At 43.9% G+C, this 12,384-nt stretch overlaps 1 protein-coding gene across 2 annotated transcripts in view; it reads left to right on the top strand.

Annotated features, from left to right (window-relative positions):
• The first annotated feature begins 245 nt into the window (after nt 1-245).
• The window catches only part of P2RX3 (purinergic receptor P2X 3), a 552,515-nt gene continuing 540,376 nt past the window's right edge, over nt 246-12,384 (top strand). Inside the window, exon 1 of one of the 2 annotated variants that reach the window (XM_077493186.1) lies at nt 246-974. In XM_077493186.1, the coding sequence (XP_077349312.1) occupies nt 856-974 (119 nt within the window). In that variant the 5' untranslated portion in view covers nt 246-855. The remainder of the gene's footprint in view (nt 975-12,384) is intronic. The other variant, XM_077493185.1, reaches the window with a different exon arrangement.

The following is a 12,384-nucleotide window of genomic DNA, read 5'->3' as shown; positions in this document are numbered from 1 at the left end:
TGGAGGACCATTCTTTTATGTCATTGGGGATATTCTTTCTGTTGTAAACACCACATTCCTGAGCATAACCTTTTTTTTTTTTTTATTCCATTAAAGAGCCATAGATTTTACCACAAATCTCTACTGCCCATCATAATTGACTCTAAGCATTAGTGAGGATCTCTTACTCATTACTTTCTTGTAGATCTTCCTCTCACCTCATTGTTAAGTGTGTTATTTTTCCCCACAGCCTCTTGGTAGCACGAAGTAGGTCTTTTTATTCCTTGATGTTATTACATTCCTTCTGACTTCATCTGTAGTAATTGAGTTTGGCAAATTGAAACAATTTAATGCTCCGCTGAGGATTTCAACCCAAACTCTGGTTACATCCGTCAGAGAAGTGTGGAAGCATCTTCACTTACAGATCCAAGCAGGAAAACTCAGACACATTCATAAAGACAGGAATAGGCAATTGAAGGGACAGGATGTTCCAAACGACCTAGGAACAGCTTGGACATAAAAAAAAATAAAAATTGGAACTATAAACCACATCTATATGGAAAAAATAAAATAAAGGCACTGAAGACCTATTTTATTTCATTCTTAAAATCTGCAAGATTAGATAGATCACTAAAGCACTGCAGAAAAAAGGGCTTTGAGAGTTGAATGCTTGAATAATGTATGACTAATAGCTTGGAGAATTCTCTTCTGCTTTTGTGAAAAGTGTTCAAGCTCCAAACGTTCTAAGACGTGTCTGTGATTAAGGCTCATTCTAAAAGCTTTTAAACAAAAACTGGTTTCCAAGAGAAAAGGACACAGCTGGCGATAGCAGTCTTGCAGAATTTGTGTTGGTGGAAAGCTTTGTGTAGAAGAGCTATGGGTTATATCACTGACTTCTTTACCTATGAAACAACTAAGTCAGTGGTGGTTAAAAGCTGGACTATTGGAATCATCAACAGAGCAGTGCAGCTCCTAATTATAACCTACTTTGTATGGTAAGTACTTTTTTGTGTTTTTATGGTTTATGCTATATTTAGATATTAGATTTAACTGCCTTTTTTAAAAATAATGATAAAGAATAAATTGTAAACTCCTGTAAATGACAGCATAGCTGAGAAATTTCTGATTGGTTGTTTTGAGTTCATGCTTGGTACATATCCTTAATTGCTCTTTGCATCTATTGAACAATCCTGTATATGTTTTAAGTGTTAAAAGTTACATAATTATTGATTTGACGTTAACCAACAGAAGTTAGAATCAGTCCACCCAAAATTAACATTTCAGTTATAAGTTATAACTGCAGTCTGGTCTGCTGAGTCCTTCCATTTAATAGCTCTTAGGGATAACAGCAGTGAGATCCCCCTGCCATAATTTCTGGCTTTGTTCCCAGTCATGTTGGAGATTGCCCCCACCCATCCTGACATCCCACTATTTGTATTGAATTCTGCATAATATAAAATACAAATGAAAGAAGAAGCCCAAAAACCCTTTTAATTGGTATCAGTAGGCATAATACCTTGGGAACTTATGCACAGAGATGTCACACCTGGCATTCCCATGAGATATAAGAAAATAGGTGATTCAATGCAACCTGAAATATTGCATGATTAGTTAACCTACTGCATGATCACACACATAGAAACTCATACCTAGCTATCCATTTTAAATCAAGGACACCAATTTTTACATACGGCAAGGCATTCCTCTTTTGATCGATTATACAAGTTTTTCCTTTGGTGTTCCTTAAGGTGCGTTATTAAGCACAGTACAGAGTGTACATTTTGACATATTACATTTTGTAGTTAGTATATTGTATAATTAAATTGAAGTTGACTAACTTGGTCACCTTATCAAGTACTGGAATGTGGGAAATTTAAAGCGGTTGTATACCCTTTTTTTTTTTACCTACAGGTAAGCCTATAATGAGGTTTACCTGTGGGTAAATGAATTTCTTCTAACCCTGTACAGTTTAGGAGATATTCACTTTGCATGCAGCCACTGATGTCAGTGGCGCATGCGCTGTGAAGGCCGGCAGAACCTGCCGGACCTTGGCAAAAAGAATACTCCCGTGCACATGCGTGGGAGTGACGTCATAGCGGCTCTGGCCACTCAGTGCTGGAGCCGCGAGCCCAGAAGAAATGCGGAGGGCAAAATGTCAGCTCCCTCAGCGTGATCTGGGATGTGATATGGGGACCTCGTTCTAAGGTGAGTATTTCATAATGAGCTAGTATGCGGTGCATACTAGCTCATTATGCTTTTGCCTTACATGTTTTTCATTTTTTTTTCATTTTTTTTTTCATGTGTGGGTATACAACCACGTTAAGTGTTTCTGTTTTGATATAGTGATAACTAGGTATGTACAGATGGTTAACTGATATTCAGCTCATTTCACAAAGCTTTATGTAATTAAGTAATATAAGAATCTTTGTTTCTAGCCATGCGACTGTAAATTTTAACCATATTGGCTGACATTTGTCACTTTAAAAAAAAAAAAAAGGATCCTTATCCTGGTGTATTATCTTTGTGAAATATTTAGAATTTTTTGAGCCATAGACAGAGCTAGCTGAGTTGATGTCCAACTTCAAACACAGCTGAATCTAACAATGCTTTTTTTCTGTCTGTTTGGTGTATATATAGCAAAAATATAACTCTGTTATCCAGTTGCAGAGAGATTTATCAGTATCCTGCTAATGCATTGACCCTACAGGCCTTTGCCACTAATAAGGACTGAATACCAGTTACAACACTTATGGATTTTCATTTGTGATGCTAGGATCATCCATCCATTTCAAGTAATGCATAGCCAGCAAACAGGGTTATCTTTCAAAGACCTTGTAATCTTGGAGATACTTTGTCTATTTATTAACAACTTCCCACCAGGAGGGCGTAAATTGGACATCCTCCCATTTCAGCAGTTATACTGGGTTACCAGCGCGTGATTTTGAAATTTGTCTCTTGGATTTTGGTGCAGCGAGACGATTTAAGGGCAAAGGATATGATACGTTGTATTTGCACTGCTGAAAACTTGCATTTCAGGCCCCTCTCCCATTTGGCGAGGCAGGGTAATTGTGGTTGTTCTTCGGAGTGTTGAGTAGAGTATATCCTTGGGATAAAATATGGGTTAAGGGGCCTGCACCTGAGCATAGGTCCTCAAACGTCGAAAACTGACGTGTGAAGTCCTGAGGTCTAGGGAGCGAATGGAGGAAGTGATGTAGTCACATCTCCTTCCAGAAAGGGAGTTAGAAGGTTCCTGCTGGGTCAGTAAGCCCCTGGATGGATGGCCATTTCCCATCGATAACAAATTTGGCAGCGTGGTCATAGCCTAATTCTCTAAGAGAAGAGTATTCCATGGGGTGTAGGCCTGGCTCGAAGTTTGGGTTGCCTAGTATTGGGAGCAATGGGGAGTTTTTGGATGTAAGGAGAATGTGGTTAGTGACCATGTGGCTGTGCTTTAGACTAATACCCATTAGTGGATGTGATTTCAGTCCAGGAGGTAAGTCCTCATAGCACCATAATGCCCTTTTAGTGGTATGTGGGTTTGGGACTGTTCAACCCGTATCCAAAGTTTTGAAGTCTCGTTTCATCTCCAGTCAAGTATACATCCTAGGTGGGAGGCTAAGTAGTATTGTCGGATGTCGGGTAATGCTAATGCTCCGTACTGTTTGGGAAGCGTCAATTGCGAGCAACGTAGTCTGGGTTTTTAGTGTGCCCAAATAAATTGGTGAAGAGGGCTTGTACCTGCTTAAAATAGGAGGGTGGTATCTGGATGGGCAGGGCCTGGAAAAGAAATGTATCTTTAGGTGGGAGATAGCTCCGTATACTTTCAATTCTCGGAGGAGGTTTGGTAAAGATATTCTTGGATATATCAGGGAAAATAGTAGGTCTACGTATGCTGATATTTTATGGTGGGACTTGCCTACTTTAAGACCTGCTATGTCCAAGTTCAACCTGATGGTGCAGAGAAACGGCTCTAGTGAGAAGGCGAAGAGGAGGGGGGACAATGGGCACCCCTGCCTTGTTCCATTCCCCATGGGGAATGCATTCGAGAGCATCGCGTTCCCCTTCACCTGAGCTTAGGGAGTACATGTTGCCTATCCATGTCAGAATCTTGCCTCCCAGGCCAAGGTGGCAGAGGACAGAGAATATATAATTCCAATTAACTCTGTCAAATGCCTTCTCAGCGTCGGTACTCACAAATACGTTGGGGGTCTTAGTGAGGTTCGCAACTCGAAGGAGATTGAGTACCTTAATGGTGTTGTCCCTTGCCTCCCAATTATGTATGAACCCGACCTGATCTAGATGTATTAAGTCTTGGAGGTGTTGTGTTAGCCTATTCACTATAATTTTCGAGAAGATCTTCAGGTCTGTGTTTAACAGTGATATGGGCCTGTAGCTTCGCATAGCCTAGGATCCTTCCCCTCTTTATGGATCAGTGCGATATGGGCTCTCAAGGTGTCTCTGGGAAAGTCAGTACCTGATCCTAACGCATTAAAAAATGTCACCATTTGCGGGCCCGATATCGGGAGGAGGGTCTTATAGTACTGAGCGGTGAATCCGTCTGTGCCCGGGGCTTTGCCTACTTTTAAAGAGCCTACCGCCTTCTGAAGCTCCTCTAAGGTGATCGGCTCTTCCAAAACGTCTCGCGCCTCCATGGGAAGCGAGGTAAATTTTGAGTCCGCAATGTATTACAAAGGAGCAGGAGGAGAGAAGTAAGTAGACTAGACCAGGTAGGAGATAGGGGGGAAAGAAGATAGAGGGTGAGGGAGAGAGGGAGGGGAAAATTATGGGAAGGTGGGGTTAGATGTGGGAACAGAGGTCAGGTAAGCCCCGACAGTCTGTCGCCACCAATAACAACTAATTGGTCAAGTTAATAACTTGATTTGTATGCAACCCAAAACATTGGATGCACACAATGGCCTAAGTGGAGTGTGGGTGGACAGGACCCGGGAGCCAAGAACCCGGTTGCCAACCCACCTAGGCATCATTTAAATAAGCCTTGTAGGCAAAACAAAATTTAAACTGCATAACTGGGGTACATAAAACAGGTAGGTCCCCAGTGAGAAATTACATTAACATTGTGTTTAAATATTTTGTTACCCCCACACAAGCACAAACCGGGAGCTCAGATCATCATGCTGAGGTCATAAATAACAGATCGGGGCGACAACACGAGATCAGGTGGTCTCAATCACCCTTTTGCACTGCAAGTCACCTCCCCGCCCCGTTTCAACCAACAGCCAGTGCTTGCGGATATGGGGCATCCAGTGTGCCACACCTAGATATATAATGGGACCCAGTGAGGAGCCTAGACTCCTGGCAGGATCTCAGTAAGGGAGTATAAAAGTAAATGAGGATGCTCTAATATTGAATATATTATATTATCCACTGGTACAGCCCTGGCCCATTTCCTCGGAAGGGCCCTATTGCTATAACCGTGGGCCCCCTCTGAACCGAGGCCTCCTCTCCTCCCACTGGCCAACATAATCCCCTATGGAGGTTCACTTAACCGCTGCTCTTCCCAGGTTATTGGGGTCTAACTGGATTCTCTAAAGGAGGGGGTTTCCCCCGCAGCGGGGCTGACAGTAATGTCTTCTGTAAATTTGCAACACATTGAGTCTCTTCCGCCACTTAGTCTCCCCCCATAAATGTTCCGCAGGGCCGCTCAAGGACCCATACTACTAATAGGAGCAACAGCGCTCAACATTTGGGTTCCCTGAGTTGGCTGCTTCCTCCCCATCAAGCATCACATCTAGGTACACAGTAGACAGGTCTCATGCTGTCCCAGTGGTTTAAGGTGTCCTCTGTCTCTAGTGTGTAAACCGAAACAGGGTAATGAGAATCACTCTATCTGTGCATTGTCATTGAGCAAGAGAGTATTGCGCTTACCACCTGCCACTGAAGGTCGGAGGGTGGGGGAAGACACTCACGATCAATATGTATGGTCCAGCTTCTCCTTCCCAGTGGCCCCAAAACTACCAACCGTGTGCACAGGTAGGAGAAGTGACTGATGAGATGTAGTTCAGGAGGGCCGACTGTCACCAGTACGCTAGCGGGGACTGGTCTGGGCCAGGGGCTGTGCCGCGGCTCTTTAATCCGGGAAGGCTGCTGGTAAGTCCCAAATTTAATGCGCCCTTAATCCGCGGACTTCAGGGTGGCCAGACTGGTCTTCCAACGTCAAAAAACGGGGGGCAAGCAGTAACAGTGGCAAAGTGTGTGTGGGGGCTATGAGACCTCAAAAGTGCGGTGGTGTGCTGGGGGCAGACAAAAGTACTCACGCCTCACAGGTCTCTTCGGTGGAAGAAGTGCATGATTGGCGTCCAGATCTTGGTGGTCTCTGCGGCGGTGGGATGGCAGCTCTCAGTGCACCCGGGCAGCCTTGGATGCAAGGTAGGTATCCCAGCTAGTTGGGGACAGATATCGGATCCACTCCGAGGAAGGCAAAAAGGGCTGGTAGCGTTTCTGGTGACCTTAGTAGGAACAAACGCTGCTCTTTGTGTAAGGTTACCGATAACGGGAATCGCCAGTGGTAGGTCGCATTACATCTCCTGGCCAGGTCTAGGAGGGGCCTCTGCAGAGCCCGGTGGTGGAGTGTTGTCCTAGCGATATCGGCCAATATTTTCACGGATGCCCCATTGAACTCCCAGGCTTTTCAGGCTATGGCTTCTTTGTGCGTATAGTGATGGAGGTGACAAATCACATCTCGCGGCCTGGTTAGGTCAGGTGAATGTGGGCCTAGGGCTCTGTGCACGTGGTCAACTTCAATCCACTCTGGGAGTTGAGCACCTGCCACCTTCTTAAATATGTCGGTGACCGTGGCAAGCAAGTTTGCCGGGCCTGTAGCCTCTGGTAGGCCCCAGAGCCTGAAATTGTTTCTCCAGCTCCGGTCCTCCATCTCCTCTATACGTAGCTGTAGCTCCGTCGCCGACTCCTCTTGGTCCTTGTGCTGGGACTCAAGTACCGTGAACCTCCATTCCAAATTTGCTAAGGAGGATTCCCCTGTGGTCAGTCTGGTGTTTAGCGACTGTACATCCTGTTTGACCGCTCGTACCTCCTTTTTATGTGCAGCCTCCACTCTCTCCACCAGGGCCTCAATGTCTGCCTTTGTTGGGAGAGACTGCAGGATGGCCTTCAGTTCCGCGTCAGCTCTGTAAGTGAGTGGGAGTTGCGGCATGTGCCCTGGGTCTGTGGAAGGTGCTGTTAGAGAGCTGGGGTAGAGAATTGGGCTCTGGGATCCCTCCAGAGATGCCGGATCTACTATGTTGTCTCTAGCAGCCAAGGTCTCACCACGAGGCGCCGCCATCTTGGGTCCCCGGGAGTTGGCATGGGTGGTTCCAAAAAGTCTCTGTATTTCTCCCACTGCAGGTGTGTTTGCAGACAGACTGTTCCTCTGCCTGTTGTGCTTGCTATTCTGCCTCTTGGCTGAGTGCATTCTGCGGGAAGTGAGCAGGTAATGCCAGGGTAGGTGGCAGATGGCTAGGAGCTTTGTGAAAGCGTGACTATACTCATGTCCAGACCATGCCCCTATGCCTATGGAGATTTTTAAGTATTGAAGTTTGGCGCCATTCCATGTGTGTGTGCAATTTTAAAGCGTGACATGTTAGGTATATATTTACTCGGCATAACATCTTTCACATTATACAAAAAATTGGGCTAACTTTAGTCTTTTTGTTTTTTTTTAATTCATCAAACTGTTTTTTTCCCCCAAAAAATATGTTTGAAAAATTGCTGCGCTAATACCATGTGATATAAAAAGTTGCAACAACTGCCATCTTATTCCATAGGGTCTCTGCTAAATGGCAAGTAGTTAAGATAGAGACACTGTGAATTGAAGAAGCCAATGGCAAACATTTAGAAAATAATTCTTTAGGAAACATCATACCTTGTATTGCTCTTTGAACTGCAATATGAAATAAAGCAGATAGTTTGGACAATATTCAGTTCAATTAACAAAAATTCAGTATGGAATCAGACATAAAGTTTCAATGCCTACCACATATATTTGAAGGTAGTCACCCAAGGTCATGTTCTGCCATTGTAATTTCAATAATCTGTGTAAGTGTGTCACGATCATTCTGGCGTTCCGGTCGCACACGGGAGACTTACCCGCAGAAGCCTGTCGTTGAGAACCCGTCGTTTCCCCTTGACGCGCGCTAAAGCGAACAAACGCACGCGCGTCAACATGAACGGGCGCACTCGTGCACGTGGGGTCACGAACGGGCGCACGTCCACTCGCGGGGGCACGCTGACCCGTCGTACGACCGTTTTGGCGCCCTAAGGACTTCTTAAGGCCCTTGCTCTACTCCATCTTTGCTGTCCAGTCTACAGCGTGTTCTGTGATCCTGCTATTCTGTACCTGTACCCGTTACCTTGGTTCCTGATACCCGGCTAGTTCTTGACCTTGATCCGTTGCTGCCTGCCTACGACTTCTGCTTGTCTGACCACGTCTCTGCCTCATCCTCTTGTACCACGCTGATCGATTCCTGCTGACCCGGCCTGCACCCGACCCTGCTGTTCCTGCCTGCCCGTTGGATTCCCTGTACTTCCTGACGGCCACCTGCCTGCCAGTCTACCCACGTCTGCCTGTCTACACCAGCCAAGTACCACCAGCTCTACCTACTCGCTGTCGGTATCCTGCTGCTATCCGGAGGGTCTCCATCTGCCAGGCACTTGTGCCCTCTGAACTTTTGAATTCTTGTCACCATCTCCAGGGGTTCATTAGCCAGGGGATACGAGGGGCCGCTCCCTGCATTCTGGGCTCAACAACTAGGTACGTGACAAAGTGACACTCCAATTTTTCTTAAGTAGAGTTCTTCTTCTTGGGGAAGAGGCAACAATTGTATGATCAGTGGCAGAAATTTGGAAGATATTTGCAACTAATGACGCTTGGATTGATTTGTTCCATATTAACTGCTTTTTCAGATGTCTGCAAAGTCTTCATGGCTCTATAGTATATACTATATCCTTAGTTTACAAGACATACCGCAGTGTCAGTGCAATGCCAAGTGGTTCATGGCCACAGGCGTAAGGAGACTTGCACTCTTATGCCGTGTACACACGATCGGACATTCCGACAACAAAATCCTGGGATTTATTTCTGATGGATGTTGGCTCAAACTTGTCTTGCATACACATAGTTGCACAAATGTTGTCGGAAATTCCAATCGTCAAGGACACACTGACGTACAACACATACGACAGCACTAGAAAGAGGAAGTTCAATAGCCAGTGCGTCACCCTTTGGGCTCCTACTGCTAATCTCGTGTTTATCTTGTGTTAGTAGAAGTTTGGTGAGAGACGATTTGCCTTTTTCAGCCTTGTGCTTTTCATATCGTTACTGCTCTTCAGTTTGTGCTTGTGAGTTTGTATCTGGTTTTCAGTGCATGTAGTCAGTTTGTATCTGGTTTTCAATGAGTATTTTTATATTACATATTTGATTTTCAGTGTGTTCTTGTCCGCTTGTGAATTTTGGCTCGCTCTTCTCAGGCCTTTCTGATTTTCAGTACGTTCTGTTAGTTCAACCAGCCGACCCTTTTGAAGCCATGTTGCGGATACATACTCTTCGTAGAGTTCGTGCTGTGCGGGTGCTTGTTGTTGGGTTTCTTACTTTGACCCAAACCCAGTCCAAGAACAGGGTGAGGAGGAGTTCATGGACGAAGAATTGGTTGCTCCAGCATGACCAATTCTCTCATATGCCTTTGTTGTGGGAGATCTGTGAGAATAATCTTGATGATTTCAGGAATTATCTCTGGATGACGGACCTAATTTTTCACCATCTGTTGGCTTTGCTGTACCCTTATATTACGAAGCAGGACACCTGCATGCAGCAAGCCATCACTCCGGAACAAAGGCTAGTCACCACCTTGCGTTACTTGGCAACGGACAGAAGTCTGCAGGACATCAAGTTCTCGACAGGCATCCCCCCCCAGGGTCTGGGGATCATTATTCCAGAAACCTGTTCTGCCATTGTTCAGGTCCTGCAGAAGGACTATATTAAGGTAAGATTTCTCCTTTAACTACACATTACATTTATTTAATTACATATATTTTTATAATAAATTTGTATTTTAAACTGAAAAATATTTCCTTTGATTTACTGCTTGTGTTTCTTTTAGCTGTCTCCTAGGCTATCCAATGGGCTTTTTTTTTGGCCATTTTCTTCAATAGTGCAAACGTAATTTCTTTGATACAAGAGGTGACAATCTCTTCTTCAGCTAACTATTATGTTGTGGGTCTGCTACACACACACCTTGTTTTTGTTGTTAATGTATGTAATGCATTAATGATAAAAATATTCATCATTTTCAGCACCATACATTTTTTTTTTTTTGGAATGATGAAAATGGCCTGATTGATGCAAATTATAAAGCACTGTGGGTGTTATTTACTAAAGGAAAATCCACTTTTGCACTACAAGTGCACTGAAAGTACACTTGTAGTGCAAAGTGGATTTACCTTTAGTAAATAACCCCCATTGCCACTATGAACACCAACTTAAGCAAAAAACTGCTATTGAGCATTAAAGAAGAAGCCACACATTGTTGAGTAGAAACATTTTTACTCTGTGCACATTCACATGTGCGTTTAGAAAAGGGTTTTTGAAGAAACCAACATATTTTTGGAATAAAAAATTTCTTTGGACAGTAGAAATATTATTTTTTGTGGAAAACAGGCATGTTGTTTTTAAAACCATACACAACTCAGGAACTTACAAAGTTCAACTTTGATAAATTGAAGGCAATATCAGACATTAGTATGTCCAAACTGTGTTGATATTGCCTTCATCAGATGGGGTGATGTCACCCCTGTGAAAACCAAATTTTGAAGATGCACACAAATTGAGAGTCAAAATGGGGATTTCCCTCCTGATCCCATGCCTAATGTCAACAAGTGCTAGCTCCCATCATGCAGGATCAATGGACGTGTTTCGGGGGTGCAACCCCTTCCTCTCACCTACTTGAGTTGCAAGGAAGGGTTTCACCCACAAAACGCGTACATTGATATCCCAGGATGGCAGATAGCACATCTTTTAGAAAAGTTAGAAAAATAAAAACAATTACAACAATTTTGGTGTGTTTTAGATTCTGCCTAAAACATCAGTGATGTTTTTGAGTCTTTTTTCCACATCATTGATGTCTTCCTTTATCTTCTGTAAATCCCGATTGCATACCATGAGCTCCCCGATGAGGATCTGTGTACTTGCACTTGTGAAATTAGTTTCTTATTCCACAACATCCACATCACCTAAAATAAAAAAGCACACCATGTATTATAAATATGCAGGCATACATCTATTACCTTAAGCTGTGATCTCAGACACTCATCTGTTGTGGTCATTATTTCGCCCCAATTCATAAACCTCTCCTTTCTCCCCACCCTGAGGTTGTGGGTCCCTGTTGTCTTCTGAAGTCCCGAGTCTTTTCTTCCGTATGTGAATTAAAAATAGGTATACTTAGCACACAGATATTTGAGGGCAGAAATAGAAATATGAAACATTGCTTGGAAGTGTCGTACAATTGTCTGTTTTGGCAGAATTCCAAGCTGAAGACTTTTGATTTTTTTCCCTTTCTTAAAGCTGCAATACTTACCAGTTTTGGTAAAGTTTCACAAATGGAGACACCCCTAGTATACACTGGAGCACCTGTGTGGGACACCATAAGCCCTTGTACACACGGTCGGAGATTCCGACGGAATGTGTCCGATAGGAGCGTTTTGTCGGATATGTGTGGTCCGCATCGGACTGTTTCCGTCGCACCAAATTTTCCAACTTGCCGGAAATATTTTCCGACAAAATGCTCCGATCGGACATACTCCGATCATGTGTAGAGAATTCCGATCGCACAAAGTGCCACGCATGATCAAATTCCTACATCAAAGCTATTGGCTACTAGCCTGAACGTAGTCCCATCGTAACGAAATTACGTCATCACATTCTGAAAGATCGGATTTTCTGACAACTTTGTCCAACCGTGTGTATGCAACAGTTTCGGACAAGTTCCGTCGGCCAAAATCCGATGGACAAAATCCGACGGATTTGGTTGTCGGAATCTCTGACCGTGTGTACAAGGGCTAAAAAAGTTTGTTCTGGTATTCCACACTAGTGCTCCTGCGTCCATATGTATAATCAGCTGCTAAGTGTCCTCTCCTTACACTGAATCACATTTGCATTTCATTCTAGTTACAAACCCATCTAGACAACAATGTACTAAACTTCTTTGAATACAAATAGGCATGACCAAATTAGTTAACCTGCATCTGCCAAAAACATTGTATTAGTGGGCGAACGAACGATGTTTATTATGAACGATTACTGTGCCCATGAACCCTTAAACTTGCCATCTTAAACTGAAAGCATTGATCTTTGTAACGGAGGTACAATTTTAACTTGGGGCACCATTGGCCTATACT

The sequence above is a fragment of the Lithobates pipiens genome, unplaced genomic scaffold, assembly GCF_037356315.1.
Source record: "Lithobates pipiens isolate NorthernLeopardFrog02 unplaced genomic scaffold, aLitPip1_a1.2 Scaffold_19, whole genome shotgun sequence".
In the NCBI taxonomy this organism is placed as follows: domain Eukaryota; kingdom Metazoa; phylum Chordata; class Amphibia; order Anura; family Ranidae; genus Lithobates; species Lithobates pipiens.
This window is presented reverse-complemented; position numbering and strand designations above follow the sequence as displayed.